This window comes from Periplaneta americana, chromosome 3 (assembly GCF_040183065.1).
Source record: "Periplaneta americana isolate PAMFEO1 chromosome 3, P.americana_PAMFEO1_priV1, whole genome shotgun sequence".
In the NCBI taxonomy this organism is placed as follows: Eukaryota; Metazoa; Arthropoda; class Insecta; order Blattodea; family Blattidae; genus Periplaneta; species Periplaneta americana.
In genome coordinates this window covers 185371583-185386697 of record NC_091119.1, presented here as the reverse complement: position 1 = coordinate 185386697, position 15115 = coordinate 185371583, and the positions used below count along the sequence as shown (strand labels likewise).

General features: G+C 35.0%; 1 protein-coding gene across 4 annotated transcripts in view; it reads right to left on the bottom strand.

Annotated features, from left to right (window-relative positions):
- LOC138696913 (uncharacterized) overlaps positions 1–15115 on the bottom strand; it is a 2004918-nt gene that overhangs the window by 383438 nt on the left and 1606365 nt on the right. For all 4 annotated transcript variants that reach the window (XM_069822391.1, XM_069822394.1, XM_069822395.1 and 1 more), the window contains one exon: positions 1249–1505. In XM_069822391.1, coding sequence (XP_069678492.1) covers positions 1249–1363 — 115 coding nt within the window. In that variant the 5' untranslated portion in view covers positions 1364–1505. The remainder of the gene's footprint in view (positions 1–1248; positions 1506–15115) is intronic.

Sequence of the window (15115 nt, the reverse complement as noted above, 5' to 3'; positions counted from 1 at the left end):
TCTAATCCACCCATATGCCTACTTCTGAATTCATTCATCCATCCATCCATATACATTATCTGTCAAAAGTTTTCGATCAACTATGAAAACAACTATATACTTTATTTCACTGAACAAACGCATCGGAAAAACTAAATAAATCAACGAAATAAATATTTTCTCTCTTTCTAGCATTATGATATGTTAGGATATTCAGAACGAAATCCCTGTTTTAACCACAAATCCATACTTGTGATAGGTAATCGAAAACGTTTGACCGGTATCCATCCATCCATCCATCCATCCATCCATCCATCCATCCATCCATCCAATCAAATCAATTTGAATATTATACTTCCATCTACGTCTCGGCCTCACCAAAGGTCTTTTTCCCCCTCAGATCTTCCAACTAACACTCTATATGCATTTCTGGATTCACCCATAAGGGAGAGTTGGGTAGTATCGGACATCGGGTAATATCGGACAGTGCGTTTATTTCATCTACCACGATATGGTAGTACCTGAATGACATGGTTACGTTTCTGTATGCGACATCACAGAAACGTAACCATGTCAATCAGGTACTATCATCGTGTGGTAGACGAAAGAAACTCACTGTCCGATATTACCCGATGTCTGATACTACCCGACTCTCCCCTACGTACTACGCCCAGATCATAGTCGGGATTTAATTTTCCCAGTTACGTTAGGCGATGGATACAATGCTTGTAGTTCTGCGCTGTGTAACTTTTGTCCATTCTCCTTAATTTGATCCCTTTTAGCTCCAAATATTTTCTTAAGCAACTTATTCTCGAACACTCTTAACCTCTGTTCCTCTCTCAGAGTGAGAGTCCAAGTTTCACAACCATGCAAAACAACCGGTAATGTAACTGTTTTATAAATTCTAACTTTAATTTTTTTTAGAACAGACTGAATCACAAAAGCTTCTCAACCGAATAGTAACAAGCATTTCCCATATTTATTCTGCGTTTAATTTCTTCTCGAGTGTCATTTATATTTGTTACTGCTCCTCGAAAGTATTTGAATTTTTCCGCCTTTTGAAAGGATAAGCTTCCAATGTTTATATTTCCATTTCGTATCATTACCTATATAGTACCACAAATTATTAAAACAGTAAAAATTGCCTGCCTTAGGCTTGACAGACAAACCTATAACGTCGTGGACGTTAAAACAAGTGCTGAAAGTTCTAATTCAAAATGGAACAGTGGGATATCAGTTGTAATAAATATATGTGAAGGAAGTACTCACTGTTGCCGTCGACATAAATGGGAGTCCACGCAACCTGCGATCTGCAAGGCACCACCCACTGCTGCAAGAACAGGATGAGAAGGGTGATGTGGTAGTAACACGCTTGTGTTTCCATTTTGCGGCCGTTCACGAGAAACACACGAATAACACTATAGTAACACGGATAACGTGGCGGTCAGCTCTTGTCGACGAGAACTTCCATCTCCTCAGCTTCGAACTTGCCAGCGGTTTGTCGCAGACATCAGCACTTCAGATATCTGTAAAGAAGAGATAGAAAGATATGTTAATCCGTAAACAGAGCTTTGTTGCATTCTTGAAGACTTCAGCATCGAAGTATACTCATTTACCTATTCCCGAAGAATTAAGCATCAAAGTATACTCATTTACCCATTCTTGAAGACTTAATCTTCAAAGTATACTCATTTATCCATTCCTGAAGAATTAAGCATCAAAGTAAACTCATTTAACCATTCCTGAATAATTAAGCATCAAAGTATATTCATTTACCCATTCCTGAAGACTTAAGTACCAAAGTATACTCATTTACTCATTCCTGAAGAATTAAGCATCAAAGTAAACTCATTTACCCATTCCTGAAGACTTAAATACCAATGTTCTCATTATCCCATAATCCAAAATCAGGCATTTACGTACTCAGTACTTCAAAGTTAAACATCATTAGCAAGCGTATTGCCCTACTCATAGGAATGTAGCAAATTATGCTATCATTGAATAGTTTCAAGGCAAAAATTGTTTCGGGACTGGGTATCGAATCCGGAACCTTTGGCTCAGCGCACCAACTCAGCTACCCAGGAACTCTACCAGACCTAGGTTCAATATTATTCTCTTTTATATCCACATACCTGAAAGGGTTGACAAGACATCAGAGACCAACATTGAGAGCACACCAAGCTCTGTGTGACTTAAATTGAAGACCTCCCTCAAAGAAGGTTGTACATCATATGAAAAAGTATATGATATACAACCTTCTTTGAGGGAGGTCTTCAATTTGTGCTCTTCTGTTAACGAAGAGCAACGTACATTATACAAATCTGACTTTCGGGTATAGATTCCTGTAAATCTGACTTGAATAATTTCAAGGGGAAAAATGTTATCATTGTGTACATGAAGATTAAAAAATTGACTGTGTAATTTTTATATGTCTAAAATTTCACGACGAGCTCACTGTTCCATTGAAAGAAAAGACTTTAAATAAATTATTTTAGAATATTTTGCATTAAACAATTAAAATAAGGTCATAGCATTAAAACATCTAAATCAAAAATAAATGTCCTCTGAACATTTAGATGCGAATTCACAATCTCTCTCTCCGGTTTCCTTTTTGCAATATGAATATCATGTAATTTTATTATTCTCATAAGTATGTGACCGTGTTTTCCTTTGTTTTTTTTTGTATCAGTAATGTAACTTATTGTGAATTATAAGGGAACGTTGAATTGCTTGAAAAAAAAATTTTGAGAAAATCTGCTAGAACGTACGTAGTACATTTTCCATTTGAACTCACCGAAATTTGATCCTTAGTTATCCGGCGTAGAAAACTGATATTCTAATCTGGTGCTTAACGGAGTGTCTACTATTTTACTACGGTAGAGAATAGGAAATCCTTGCAATGAGGTCACTAGACAACGTTATATTCTGCACAGACCTAACCAAGATATAGCGATATGAATTTCAAGTTCCGGATAGTAAAACAGCAGAATAAAGGGTATAAAAGTAGGTGTAAGTAGAGACAATAAATATAAAAATAAATACAGAACCAAAAATAAAGGAAGAAATATACTGATACAAAGAGAAGAAGTGGGTTAAGAAGGAAGGAGATGCTGTTATTTTGGTGGTGTTTTACTAGTGCTATTATCGAGAATCTCTCTCTCTGTCTCTCTCTCTCTCTCTCTCTCTCTCTGGTTGTGGTGTTAGAGGTGATGGTGATATTTGTCGAAAAATTCTAACACAATGTAGAAGGGAACGTATTACAGTCCTTCTCAGATGTTATTCCTACAAGTATGAAGAACAATAAACCATAATAAATAATGCAATTTTGTTACTTTCTTTAAGGTTTTCGGTAAAGAATGGCTTTTTCTTTTAAATTTTGATTGCTCATTTCATGACATACTTTGCTTAAAATTAAGATTTTTTGTAGAGTAATGTAGAATGCGATATTCATGACCATGTTTCAGCAGTAAAAACAGTTTTCGAATAATTAGGTGAAAAGGAATTGCAAATTTCACTCGTGAACTTCAGTAACAGACAGCTGGCAACGCTGCAGTCAGGATACCTCAGGTATAGGCCTAATCAGACTCATAGCTCTTCAAGCCAGTGAAGAGAAGCAGTGTGTACTGCTGTTTACGCTATGCCACATGTTGCATTTACTTTTCTTAAAAAAATAGACATAGCCTGACAGCAGGCATTTACGGACGTGAGTATTGTCTGATTTGCCGGTGTCTGACCACCAGTATTTTTAGGCAGTTTATATTGTTTCATATTTATAGTTTGGGTCTAAACATATTAAACACTATTTAATCTGTATTCACTTTCAATTTTAATTTTATTCTTGTCTGCATAGGAATCCCCTCCTGAGCACGAGTCTTACTCATTCAGGAGTGGGCTAGTTCACCTTTCATTGCATTTATTAACTTGTATTCATTTCATACTTACTAGCAATAAAATAAATAATAAATAAATAAATACATAGATAGATAGATAGATAGATAGATAGATAGATAGATAGATAGATAGATAGATAGATAGATAGATAGATAGATAGATAGATAGATAGATAGATAGATAGATAGACAGGCAGGCAGGCAGGCAGGCAGGCAGGCAGGCAGGCAGGCAGGCAGGCAGGCAGGCAGGCAGGCAGGCAGGCAGGCAGGCAGGCAGGCAGGCAGGCAGGCAGGCAGGCAGGCAGGCAGGCAGGCAGGCAGGCAGGCAGGCAGGCAGGCAGGCAGGCAGGCAGGCAGACAGACAGACAGACAGACAGACAGACAGACAGATAGATAGACAGACAGATAGATAGATAGATAGATAGATAGATAGAAGAGATAGACAGATATAGACAGACAGACAGACAGACAGATAGACAGATAGATAGATAGATAGATAGATAGATAGATAGATAGATAGATAGATAGATAGATAGATAGATAGATAGATAGATAGATAGATAGATAGATAGATAGATAGATAGATAGATAGATAGATAGATAGATAGATAGATAGATAGATAGATAGATAGATAGATAGATAGATAGATAGATAGATAGATAGATAGATAGATAGATAGATATCGCAAAATTCTACTAGACGCCAAGGTCGATGGCGGTGCTGCTGATAATGATGAAGATGACGCTGGTATGATAACATTAATCACGAATCGAAATATCCTGACAAATGTCACTAGTGATGAATGCCCTTTATATTATTTCCTCCTTGTGTTGCAGTTCTTAGAATATAATGTTTTAAATCTTTCAACTCAGGAAGGAAATACAAAGAAACAAAATTATTGTTCTGTCTCAAAGATTTTATGTGGTGTTCACAGCCCACACCGTACGCGCTTGGTCATATTTTACAGTCGTGTTATCCAGCACGGAGAGCTGTGTGAAGTTCTGAAGGCGTGATTTATATAAAAGTAATAAACTACACACTTGTAAGATAATAAATAGTTCTTTACGTCAGACGGCAGGGAGAAATCTTATGTCACTCCCACGACTGCTCCAGTTCTACAGTCGTACTTCACAGCATATGAAAGGAAGTGTTTGTCAGTTGACCAAAAGTAACTCTATCAATACAAGGTTTTACATCCTTTTAGGTATTTGCGCTGTATATTCTCCCTAACGACATATACAGGGACATCATTTTATTTTTACTTCAATTTTTATTGTACCTGAGTTTTTGTATGTACTTCACTCCCATCCCTTCTACTAATGAAGTTCCAACTGTCCTCCACACAGAAACAAGGTCGCATTTAGCCTAGTACTGAGTTAGTGAGTAATAATAATAATAATAATAATAATAATAATAATAGCCTAATATGTCCCTTGTAGGGCAAAGGGCTCCTGCTAGAGGGTAGCTCTGTTTCACTAATGCGGTGAGCTACTCCGCGTTAGTATAGTACGTTCCAGAAATAAGTTCGCGTTTTCCAGTGACGAAAGAGGTTTCAATATTGAATCATATTTTCGCATATGTACTGTCCGTTTGCCTACGTCGCATCCCGATTTCCCCCACCTACTTTTACTCGCCCCTCTGTAAAGCTAGTGGCTGGGCTGTCTTAGCTCTTTTCCGAAAACATTAATTTCTGTTGTAATATTATACAACTGTTTAAAATAACTTAAATAAAAGGACCTCGTTAAGTAATTAACTGTCATGTGATTCCCCTCTTTCTACGATCCTGCGACATAACTACTTGAACGGACAGTAGATAGCATGTCTGAGTAATTTTATCTTTTCGGATCAGACAGAAGTGAAGATTGAATATACATTACGTAAGGTACTCTTTTGTAGAGTAGGTACAGAATTAGTCCAACATGAGTTACTAGTACGAAGGACGAAACTGGTGATTGGAATTAGATGCAATAGTCTATAGTGCGATAATATGCACAAATAAACTAAAGCCTGTATCGAAATGAACGGCCACCATTTTAAAAAATGTGTTTAAATATCAATATTACGATTATTTTTCAATTTAACTTCATTCTCTATATTGTACGCTAATGTGCTGTAGGCAGTATAATATACACCGCATAATGAATACGTTCGCATGGGTAACTCAGTTCGTGAGTAAAAACACTTATTGTTAATACTGTACTGTATTTTGATTAAATAAAAACCTAATGAAAATTATCAAACTCAAACTTGCGACATTTCCTAGTTTACGTAAATGGACGAACTATTTTTCTCCCCTCCTATACCTAGTAAAGTGATTTGTTTGTATTTTACGTCAGTATCATCGAACTCCGTTCGTGGAAGGGGTAGCAAACGGTGTTTTCTGTTTTCAACCGTTAATCCAAAGGTGTAGCCAGGTTAATATTGAAAATATTAGTAAAAATAAAATGATGTCCCTGTATAATAAACAAATTAACAGGTGATTTCAGGAAATCCCTATGATTGTCCATTACGTCTGTACGGAAATAAATTAGATTAATATAATTAAGATAAATATGATTTGCACTTACATTTAAGTTTGTGTTATCAACAAAATAATCGTTAACTTTTCGTTCTGCAAAAGAATTTTACAATATTACATTCCATTCGGATCAAATTTGTGCACAATTAAAAGACAAAACTAAGGTTCTTTCAATAATTTATTATCGTAATACTCTGCTCTCTTAAACTGACGGATCATATTGAGAATTAAATCAATAGCTTTCCCGAAACACGCTATGAAATGTTTCAAGTAAAACAATATTTTTTCTTGAAAAGGAAGCAAAATTATATGATTTTTTCTTTGAAATATCTCAAAGAATAACCCCTGAAATTAATGACATTACTTATAGTTCATTCTATATATATTCGGGCACGCATGGGTTACTGTTATAAATAAATACAAATAACCATAAGTATCTCATAAATAGACTTCGTATTCCAGCTACCTAAAGACTGAAGTTAAAGACACATTGGGTATATAGTATGCCGAACACAGGTGATGTAACAGATAAAAATATAAACAAACAGCTCTTCGCTTCGTGTCCCGTGGAGTACAGTCAACTCCCGACATTCTGAAGCTATACGCATACAACAGGGACATCATTTTATTTTTACTACCATTTTTAATATTAACCTGTCTATACCTTTAGAGAACCGGAAACACCGCTTGCTCCCCCCTCCAAGACTGGAGTTCGATGATACTGGCGTAAAACACAAATCACTCTACTAGGTATAGGAAGGAAGAAAAGCAGTTCATCCATTTACGTAAACTAGGAAATATCGCGATTTTGAGTTTGATAATTTTCATTAGGTTTTTCTTTAATCAAAGTACAGTACTGTATTAAGAATAAGTGTTTTTACTCACGAAATGAGTTATCCATGCGAACGTATTCATTATGCAGTGTATATTATACTGTCTACAACACATTAGCGTACAATATAGAGAAAGAAGTTAAATTGAAAAATAATCATAATATGAATATTTAAACACAATTTTGAAAATGGTGGCCGTTCATTTCGATACAGGCTTCAGTTCTTTTGTGCATATTATCGCACTATAGACTATTGCATCTAATTCCAATTGCCAGTTTCGTCCTTCGTCCTAGTAACTCATGTTGAAATAATTCTGTACCTACTCTACGTACTGTGAATTCAATCTTCACTTCTGCCCGACCCGAAAATATAAAATTACTCAGACATGCTATCTACTGTCCGTCCAAGTGGTTATGCCGCAGGATTGTAGAAAGGGAGGAAATCACGTGACAGTTAATGACTTAACGATGCCCTTTTATTTAAGTTAAATTAAACAGCTGTATAATATTACGTAAACGTCCAATTCCTAAGAGAAATTAATGTTTTCAGAAAAGAGCTAAGATAGCCCAGCTTTTACAGAGGGGCGAGCAGAAGCAGGTGGGGGAAATCGGGATGCGACGTAGGCAAACGGACAGTACCTGTGCGAAAATATGATTCAATATTGAAAGCTCTTTCGTCACTGGAATACGCGGCAATATTTCTGGAACGTACTATACTCAGTAACTCAGTACTGCTTACTATCTGCGGTCTTGTTTCTGTGTGGAGTTGGAACTTCCTTAGTAGAAGGGGTGGGAGGGAAGTACATTCAAAAACTCAGGTACAATAAAAATTGAAGTAAAAATAAAATGATGTCCCTGTAGTACACACATGCTTGAGCCGTGATGTTCATTTTCGTCGTGATCTTTGCATTGAATAGTAACGTGCATTCGTAAGTTACGGAACTTGAACATATGCGGATGTCACTTGCAATGATTTTATATCACAAGAAATTCTTTCAATAACACATGACGTTATTGGTACATGATTTAGTACAAGAATCCATATTGACTGATATTTTTTTCATGTTTCATTAGGACATTGCATATGTCGCTCATCACTGAAAACCCACTAATTTACAATGTATTTTTCTAGAAATGTAGATTATATAATTTATTAATTGGGATGTTGGCACTGAACATCATGGCAGGCTACACAAATCCACGCTAAACGTCGAGTTAATATCTTAATAATTTTCAGATTTTGATGGTACTGGTTCTTTCGGATTATGTTAAACACATTTTCTTGCCTTTTGATAAAATAGCAGTGTCTTTGAGTGTACTGTTTTTTTCACTTTTAGATTTATTTTACACAATTTATATGTAATGTTGTTTATATTTACAGTGAAAATATTAGTTCAAATATACTTAACTATGCCCTGCAATATTACACGCTTGAGTGTCTTACGTAAGGCATTTTACCTCTGTAATGAACCTACAATCAGCCACAAAGATGTAGTTATTTAAACAATACGACTAGTAAGAGCAGTGATCGATGAGACTACTCACTAAGACTGCGTCCCGGCTTCGTCTTATTATAGCGAAAGGCAGAGCGTGCGTAACTATTTTGTATACTAACATACCTATACCTGTGCTGTGACGTCACATATACTTCGAATCAAGCAACTTCATTCCAGCTTACAGGTAGCTGAATTACGAAGCCTACTCTTAAGCAACCACCGGATGAAACTATGAAGCAATTAAATAATTAAAATAAGATCATTTTTGATCGAGGAACCATAATTTTTTGGTGCAAGGATAATTCGTTTAACATATTTCATAATTGTAATTCTATTTTAATAACTAAAATACTGTACATATATTTGTTGCAAGGATAATAGCTTTAACATATTTCTCAATCGCTACTGTGTCGGAATAATTAAAAAAACTATCATCTGGTTCGGGAAGCATCCGCTTTTGGTGTAAGGATAATTCGTTTAACATGTTTATAAATTAGTCTGGAATACATTCTTTAATAGATCGCTTCAAATCAATGTGAATATAGCGCGAAATAACTACGAAGATAATTTTTTTGTGTTAGCCTCATTGTGCATCATTGTTTACGTAAATAATAACAAATTCAAACTACCATGCAGCCATTCCAGTTGTCACGGATGTTACATTTTTACTATTTTCTAACTCTATATATTGAAACTGAAATTACTTTTGTCAACTATTATTATTAAAATCAATTTCGATTAGTATTATTTTACAGAAGAAAGTTGTTGAATAAAATTTATTATTATTACAGAAAATAAAGAAAATATTCCATCATGGATGTTACAAGATTTCTGAACTTATTCCACACCTTATTAACAAAAAGTGTAAAACTCAGGTCAAGGAAAAAGATATTCATTCTCATAGTGTCCATGTGAAAGCAATGCAAATCTCATGGCATCCAATTAGTTCATGAACACATAATCGGTAAATATTTTACAGCTGTTTCTTTCATGTCAGGGATGTCACACACTTTTCTCACGGTTGTTACAGATGAGTCAATGTCTTTCATTTCAAAATAACTGTGATATTTCCAAGTTAAAATAATCATTTGAACTATAAGACTAATTGTTATTAACATAAACTATTTAAAATAAATGTCAGAAATAATACAGTACAGAGAAAAATGTTCCTTGATCCTGGAGCTCTGGAATTAAGATTGCAGACTCTCAAAATATTTTAACAATAGCTCCTTGAAAAACATACATTAACAGCTGATCCATAAATAAATACTGCAAACTTTAGGGAAACAAAACTGTACCTATTACCTAGCCAAGACCACTTAGATTCAATGCCCATAAAACTTGTAAAATATTTTTCTTTCTAAAATAAAACATTAATCTGAAAGTTAGAATTTATAAAAAATTTATATTACCGGTTGTTCTGTATAGTTATGAAATTTTGACTCTCATTTTGAGAGAGGAACAGAGATTAAGGGTGTTTGAGAAAAAGGTTCTCAGGAAAATATTTAGGGCTAAGAGAGATGAAGTTACAGGAGAATGGAGAAAGTTACACAACGCAGAACTGCACGCATTGTATTCATCACCTGACAAAATTAACAACATTAAATCCATACGTTTGAGATGGGCAGGGCATGTAGCACGTATGGGCGAACCCAGAAATGCATATAGTGTGTTAAGACCGGAGGAAAAAATACCTTTGGAGAGGCCGAGATGTAGATGGGAGGATAATATTAAAATTGATTTGAGGAAGGTGGGATATGATGATAGGGACTGGATTAATCTTGCACAGGATAGGGACCAATGGCGGGCTTATGTGAGGGCGGCAATGAACCTGCGGGTTCCTTAAAAGCCATTTGTAAGTAAGTAAGGAAAATAAAACATTAGGGGCCGTATTCATAGACATTCTTAGCGCGGGCTTCCTGTGGATGATCAGCGAACTAAAGTTTTTCGTATTCATAAACCAGTGTTAGCGATATGATATAATATGATATGATATGATATGATACGATATGATATGATATGATATGATATGATATGATATGATATGATATGATATATGATATGGTATGGTATGGTATGGTATGGTATGATATAATATGATATATGATATGATATGGTATGGTATGGTATGGTATGGTATGATATGATATGGTATGATATGATATGATATGATATGGTATGGTATGATATATGATATGGTATGATATGATATGGTATGATATGAATGGTATGATATGATATATATGATATGATATGATATGATATGATATGATATGATGTGATATGATATATGATATGATATGGTAGGATATGATATGTTATGATATGATATATGATATGGTATGATATGGTATATGATATTAAGATATGATATGATATGATATGATATGATATGATATGATATGATATGATATGATATGATATGATATATGATATGATATGATATGATATGATATGATATGATATGATATGATATGATATGATATGATATATGATATGATATGAATCCTGTACAAGTAACCAGTCGATAGCCGGAGCTAGTTTAGCACGCTCGTAGCGCGGACTAGCAAAATGTCTATGAATAGCACCTTAGAATATTTAAATTTAGAGAGTTATCTACATCTTACATTAATAATAAACAAATATTTCTGAAAAATACTTTTTCATTGGAATTTCTCGTTTGCCCGGAATAAGAAATGCAGAAACAAATAAGTAAGTAATAAAAAATGTGTACTTTACGGAATAAAATTAATTCTTAATATGTGTAGGTCTATATTTCTGGTGGTATTCCATCTTTCACTTTCATTTCATCAGAAAATAACAGAATACAAATAAAACATCATTCCCTTGTCTGGTGTGGGAGGATATTGAAGTTTCTATAGCTATATTTCTTATACAAACGGCTACAACAATCGGAAGTGAAATCTGCAGGAACGTTGTGTAGGTGAATTCTTGGAATAGGGATAAAAGCTCAGAAGTATTGACCGTGTCCTTCCCCTTAGAACGCCGCCTGGACAACAGAAATGAAGCTAAAAGTCTTGAATTATACGGTGACACGCTGCAGACTGTGCCGGGAAAGCGAAAGGACGGGGAATAATGTGAGCTCTAGCCGTGTACTGAAGACTTCATTAAGAGAGGAGAAATGACCACGGCCAGGAGCTGCGCGACGGAGGACACGTTTCCTGTCCCTTCAGACAGGGTGTGCGTCAGGCCCGTCCCTAGGGACACGTCCGCTCCGGCAAAGCCAGTCTCCTTCCATGTATATACCGGATAATATTGTGTACTTGCGCTTATGTTGGTTCTCCGTACTTCGAAATGAAATTAGATGTAATGAACAAAGGATTTATGTAGCTTCAGCTCCTGTCGTGATGTCTTTATGAAGTCATATTGCCCTTCCTTTTATCTGCAGAAACAATTAATTATAATAACTCTAAGAACTGGAGGGAGATGTTAAGAATATCCTCAGAAAAACATTTTTCCTTTATCATAAGTTAAATTTCCCTCGTCTGTTTTTTTTGTAATTATTTACATTTTCTTTCTCTTTTTAAGCATCTCTTCATTTTGAAATTATATTCTTCAATTTCAATTCATTAACTTTTTACTCCTTCCCCTACTGCATAATCCTTTATTCTTTTATTTTCCGCAGGCTCTATTACATATTACTGTATGTTTCAATTTCATTTGTATTTTCTTTCTTTATCATCTTTTCCACTATCTCGTTAAGTATCAGAGAAACTTTTTCAATGTAGCAAAATGTAGTAGTTTTTATATATATTTTTTAATAAATATACGTTTTCAGTATTTTTTTTAAGATTTATTTTAGGTCGCATAACTGCTGGGTCTTTTTGCGACCACAATATTCATATACAGAACAATACAAGACAAGCAGTGATGATTACAAACAAGGTACACAATATATTACAATGTATCTAGAGGTAAAAAAATAATTAAATAACAAAAAATTAATAAACAGAGTGTATGAATACTGGGTGTTCATTTCAAAATGTGTCATGACGTCACTGTTGTGAGTCAGCGATTTGAAGCGAGTTTCAGCTTTTATGTCAGAGAAGTTGCCTATATTTAAGGCGTTCAATCTGAACTTGAGAACGTGTACGGTATAACTTAAACGTCGTAGCAACAGATGGCGGTCTGTACGGTATGTGTGCTACCATAACCTCTTTCGAACTGTGTTTTGCTCGGGCAAGTCGTACGCAGGGTATTTGTTATTATCGGTTGCGCACGGCAACATTCCACAACACAAATCAAATGCTCCGTGTCCATGTTGACCGTCGAAGTTAATGTCAACAAATACGTAAGTAATCGTTTTGACTCTCTCCCCATATCCCGACAGTAAGAAAAAAAAAAACTCACCTCTGTAGACTACGTATTTCCAAACAGTTCACATTCCTGCCACTACCAGCGTTACCGTACGTATCGGTACGTACTCTTCAGAATGAACGCCGTACTTGTTAGGCAACTTGTCTACCACATAGGTAATTCGCCTTTGCGGAAGTATAGGAAGATCGAATTCTCTAGGCTCATCGACTAGCCACATGACGGCATACAGCGAGCCATGACACACTTTGAACTGAACACCCAGTAGTATAAATTTTCCAGTCAAATCATATTATACAAGGAAATTTCTTTAAAGAATTGAATTACTTGTAGAAGAACATCTGTATTGTTGAGTGCTGTAGACATATCATTTGGTATGTTGTACTTTTTCGGCATTCTATGGTGACGTGTTTAACGGTAAGCAGTGACAGGTTTCACAGGTTGATGGTTCATTTCCTGATATGAGGTAGGAATGGGTTAATTTTGTATGTCCAATTCTTAATCTTGATAATAAAACCTGGTCTTTTCTATTAAGTTTGTGGATCGGTATATTAGTAGAGCATGTTGACTTGACTTCGAAACGTTTTCTGGAGGGATTGAGAGTCCAAAGTGTAATCCATGATTCTTTACATTTATTGTCCATGAGGGAAATGAAATCTCGATGTGGTAAGAAGGTATAGTCGGGGTTGGTGGAATCTTTGGTGCTTTGTTTGGCTTCTCTATCAGCTGCATCGTTGCTTGCAATGCCACGATGAGAGGGTATCCAGACGAAAATAACTTCTTTTCCTTTTGCTATAAGTTTATGGTATAAGATCTGAATGTCTTGTGTTAATTTATCAATTGCCCATACATTACTCAGCGCCTTTAATGAGCTTAAAGAATCTGAAAATATGATGGAATTTTTACGGTCTTCATTTAGAATATACTGTAGTGATTCTCTAATTGCATATAATTCGCAATGAAAAAATTGAAAAGGATTCTGGTAACTTAACAGATATTATTTCATTTTCAGATATCACTGCACATCCACTTCCATCACTTGATTTAGAAACATCAGTATAAATTGCGATGTGATTAGTGTATGAATTTCTAATCTCATTATACAAACATCTGTATTCAATTTGACTGGTCTCACTTTTAATATGTTGGATTAAATCTAAATTTATATGGGGTTTCAGCATTATAGATACCGAGACAATGGTTTAGAACTCTCCGTTCGTCTGTCTATCTGTCTGTCTGTCTCACAGAGACGAGAAAATGTAAATAATACAATTGTTCTATGCTACTGAACAGATTTTGTTCACATTCAATTTCGTCCGAGAATTATGCACATACTGTAATATAGGATTACTATCTCATTTTGTAAAATACTATAGTGTAAAGTATAATTTAAGACCGTGCTTAGGTACAGGAGAGGAGGCAAGACCTGTCCTGTCACTTTATCATGCCGTGGCTGTATCACCAATGGGTATGAAGGGGGAAGGTACGTTTTAGTCTGAGATGAAATTCCATGTCGGTAGATTCGTATATAATAATATTAACATCATAAAAGAAACTCTCTTACTAATAGCTCATTCTTTCCTCCCTCACACAGCTTATATGCCAGGTCTGTAAGTAGAGGTGAGTGTAAATGTTAACATGAAAATGAAAAAATTGTTTGCTAGTACACCAGATCTTTAATGAGGAAGTGTCTCACATCTTTTTGATAGTCATATTCACTATTACTTCCCCTCTTCTTTCTTTAACATTTACTGATTTTATTTTTTATTTCTTTCCCTGTGCTTTTTCTGCCTTATTTATTTTATCGATTTATTTCGTGCTCTATTGTTTACCATCTTTTTTATTTCCTTCCTTGATTCATTCGTTTCTTCAGTGTTTACTTCATTTTTTGTTTACTTTCTTTCTGTCTTGTTTAAGTTCCTAATTTCTCTCTCTTGTTTACTTTCTCGTTTTCTTTCTTACTCGATTGTTTATACTTTCTCGTTTTCTGTCTTTCTCTACTGTTTACTTTCTTAACTCCTTTCTCTATTATTTACTTTGTTGTTTTCTTTCTTTAGTTTTTGT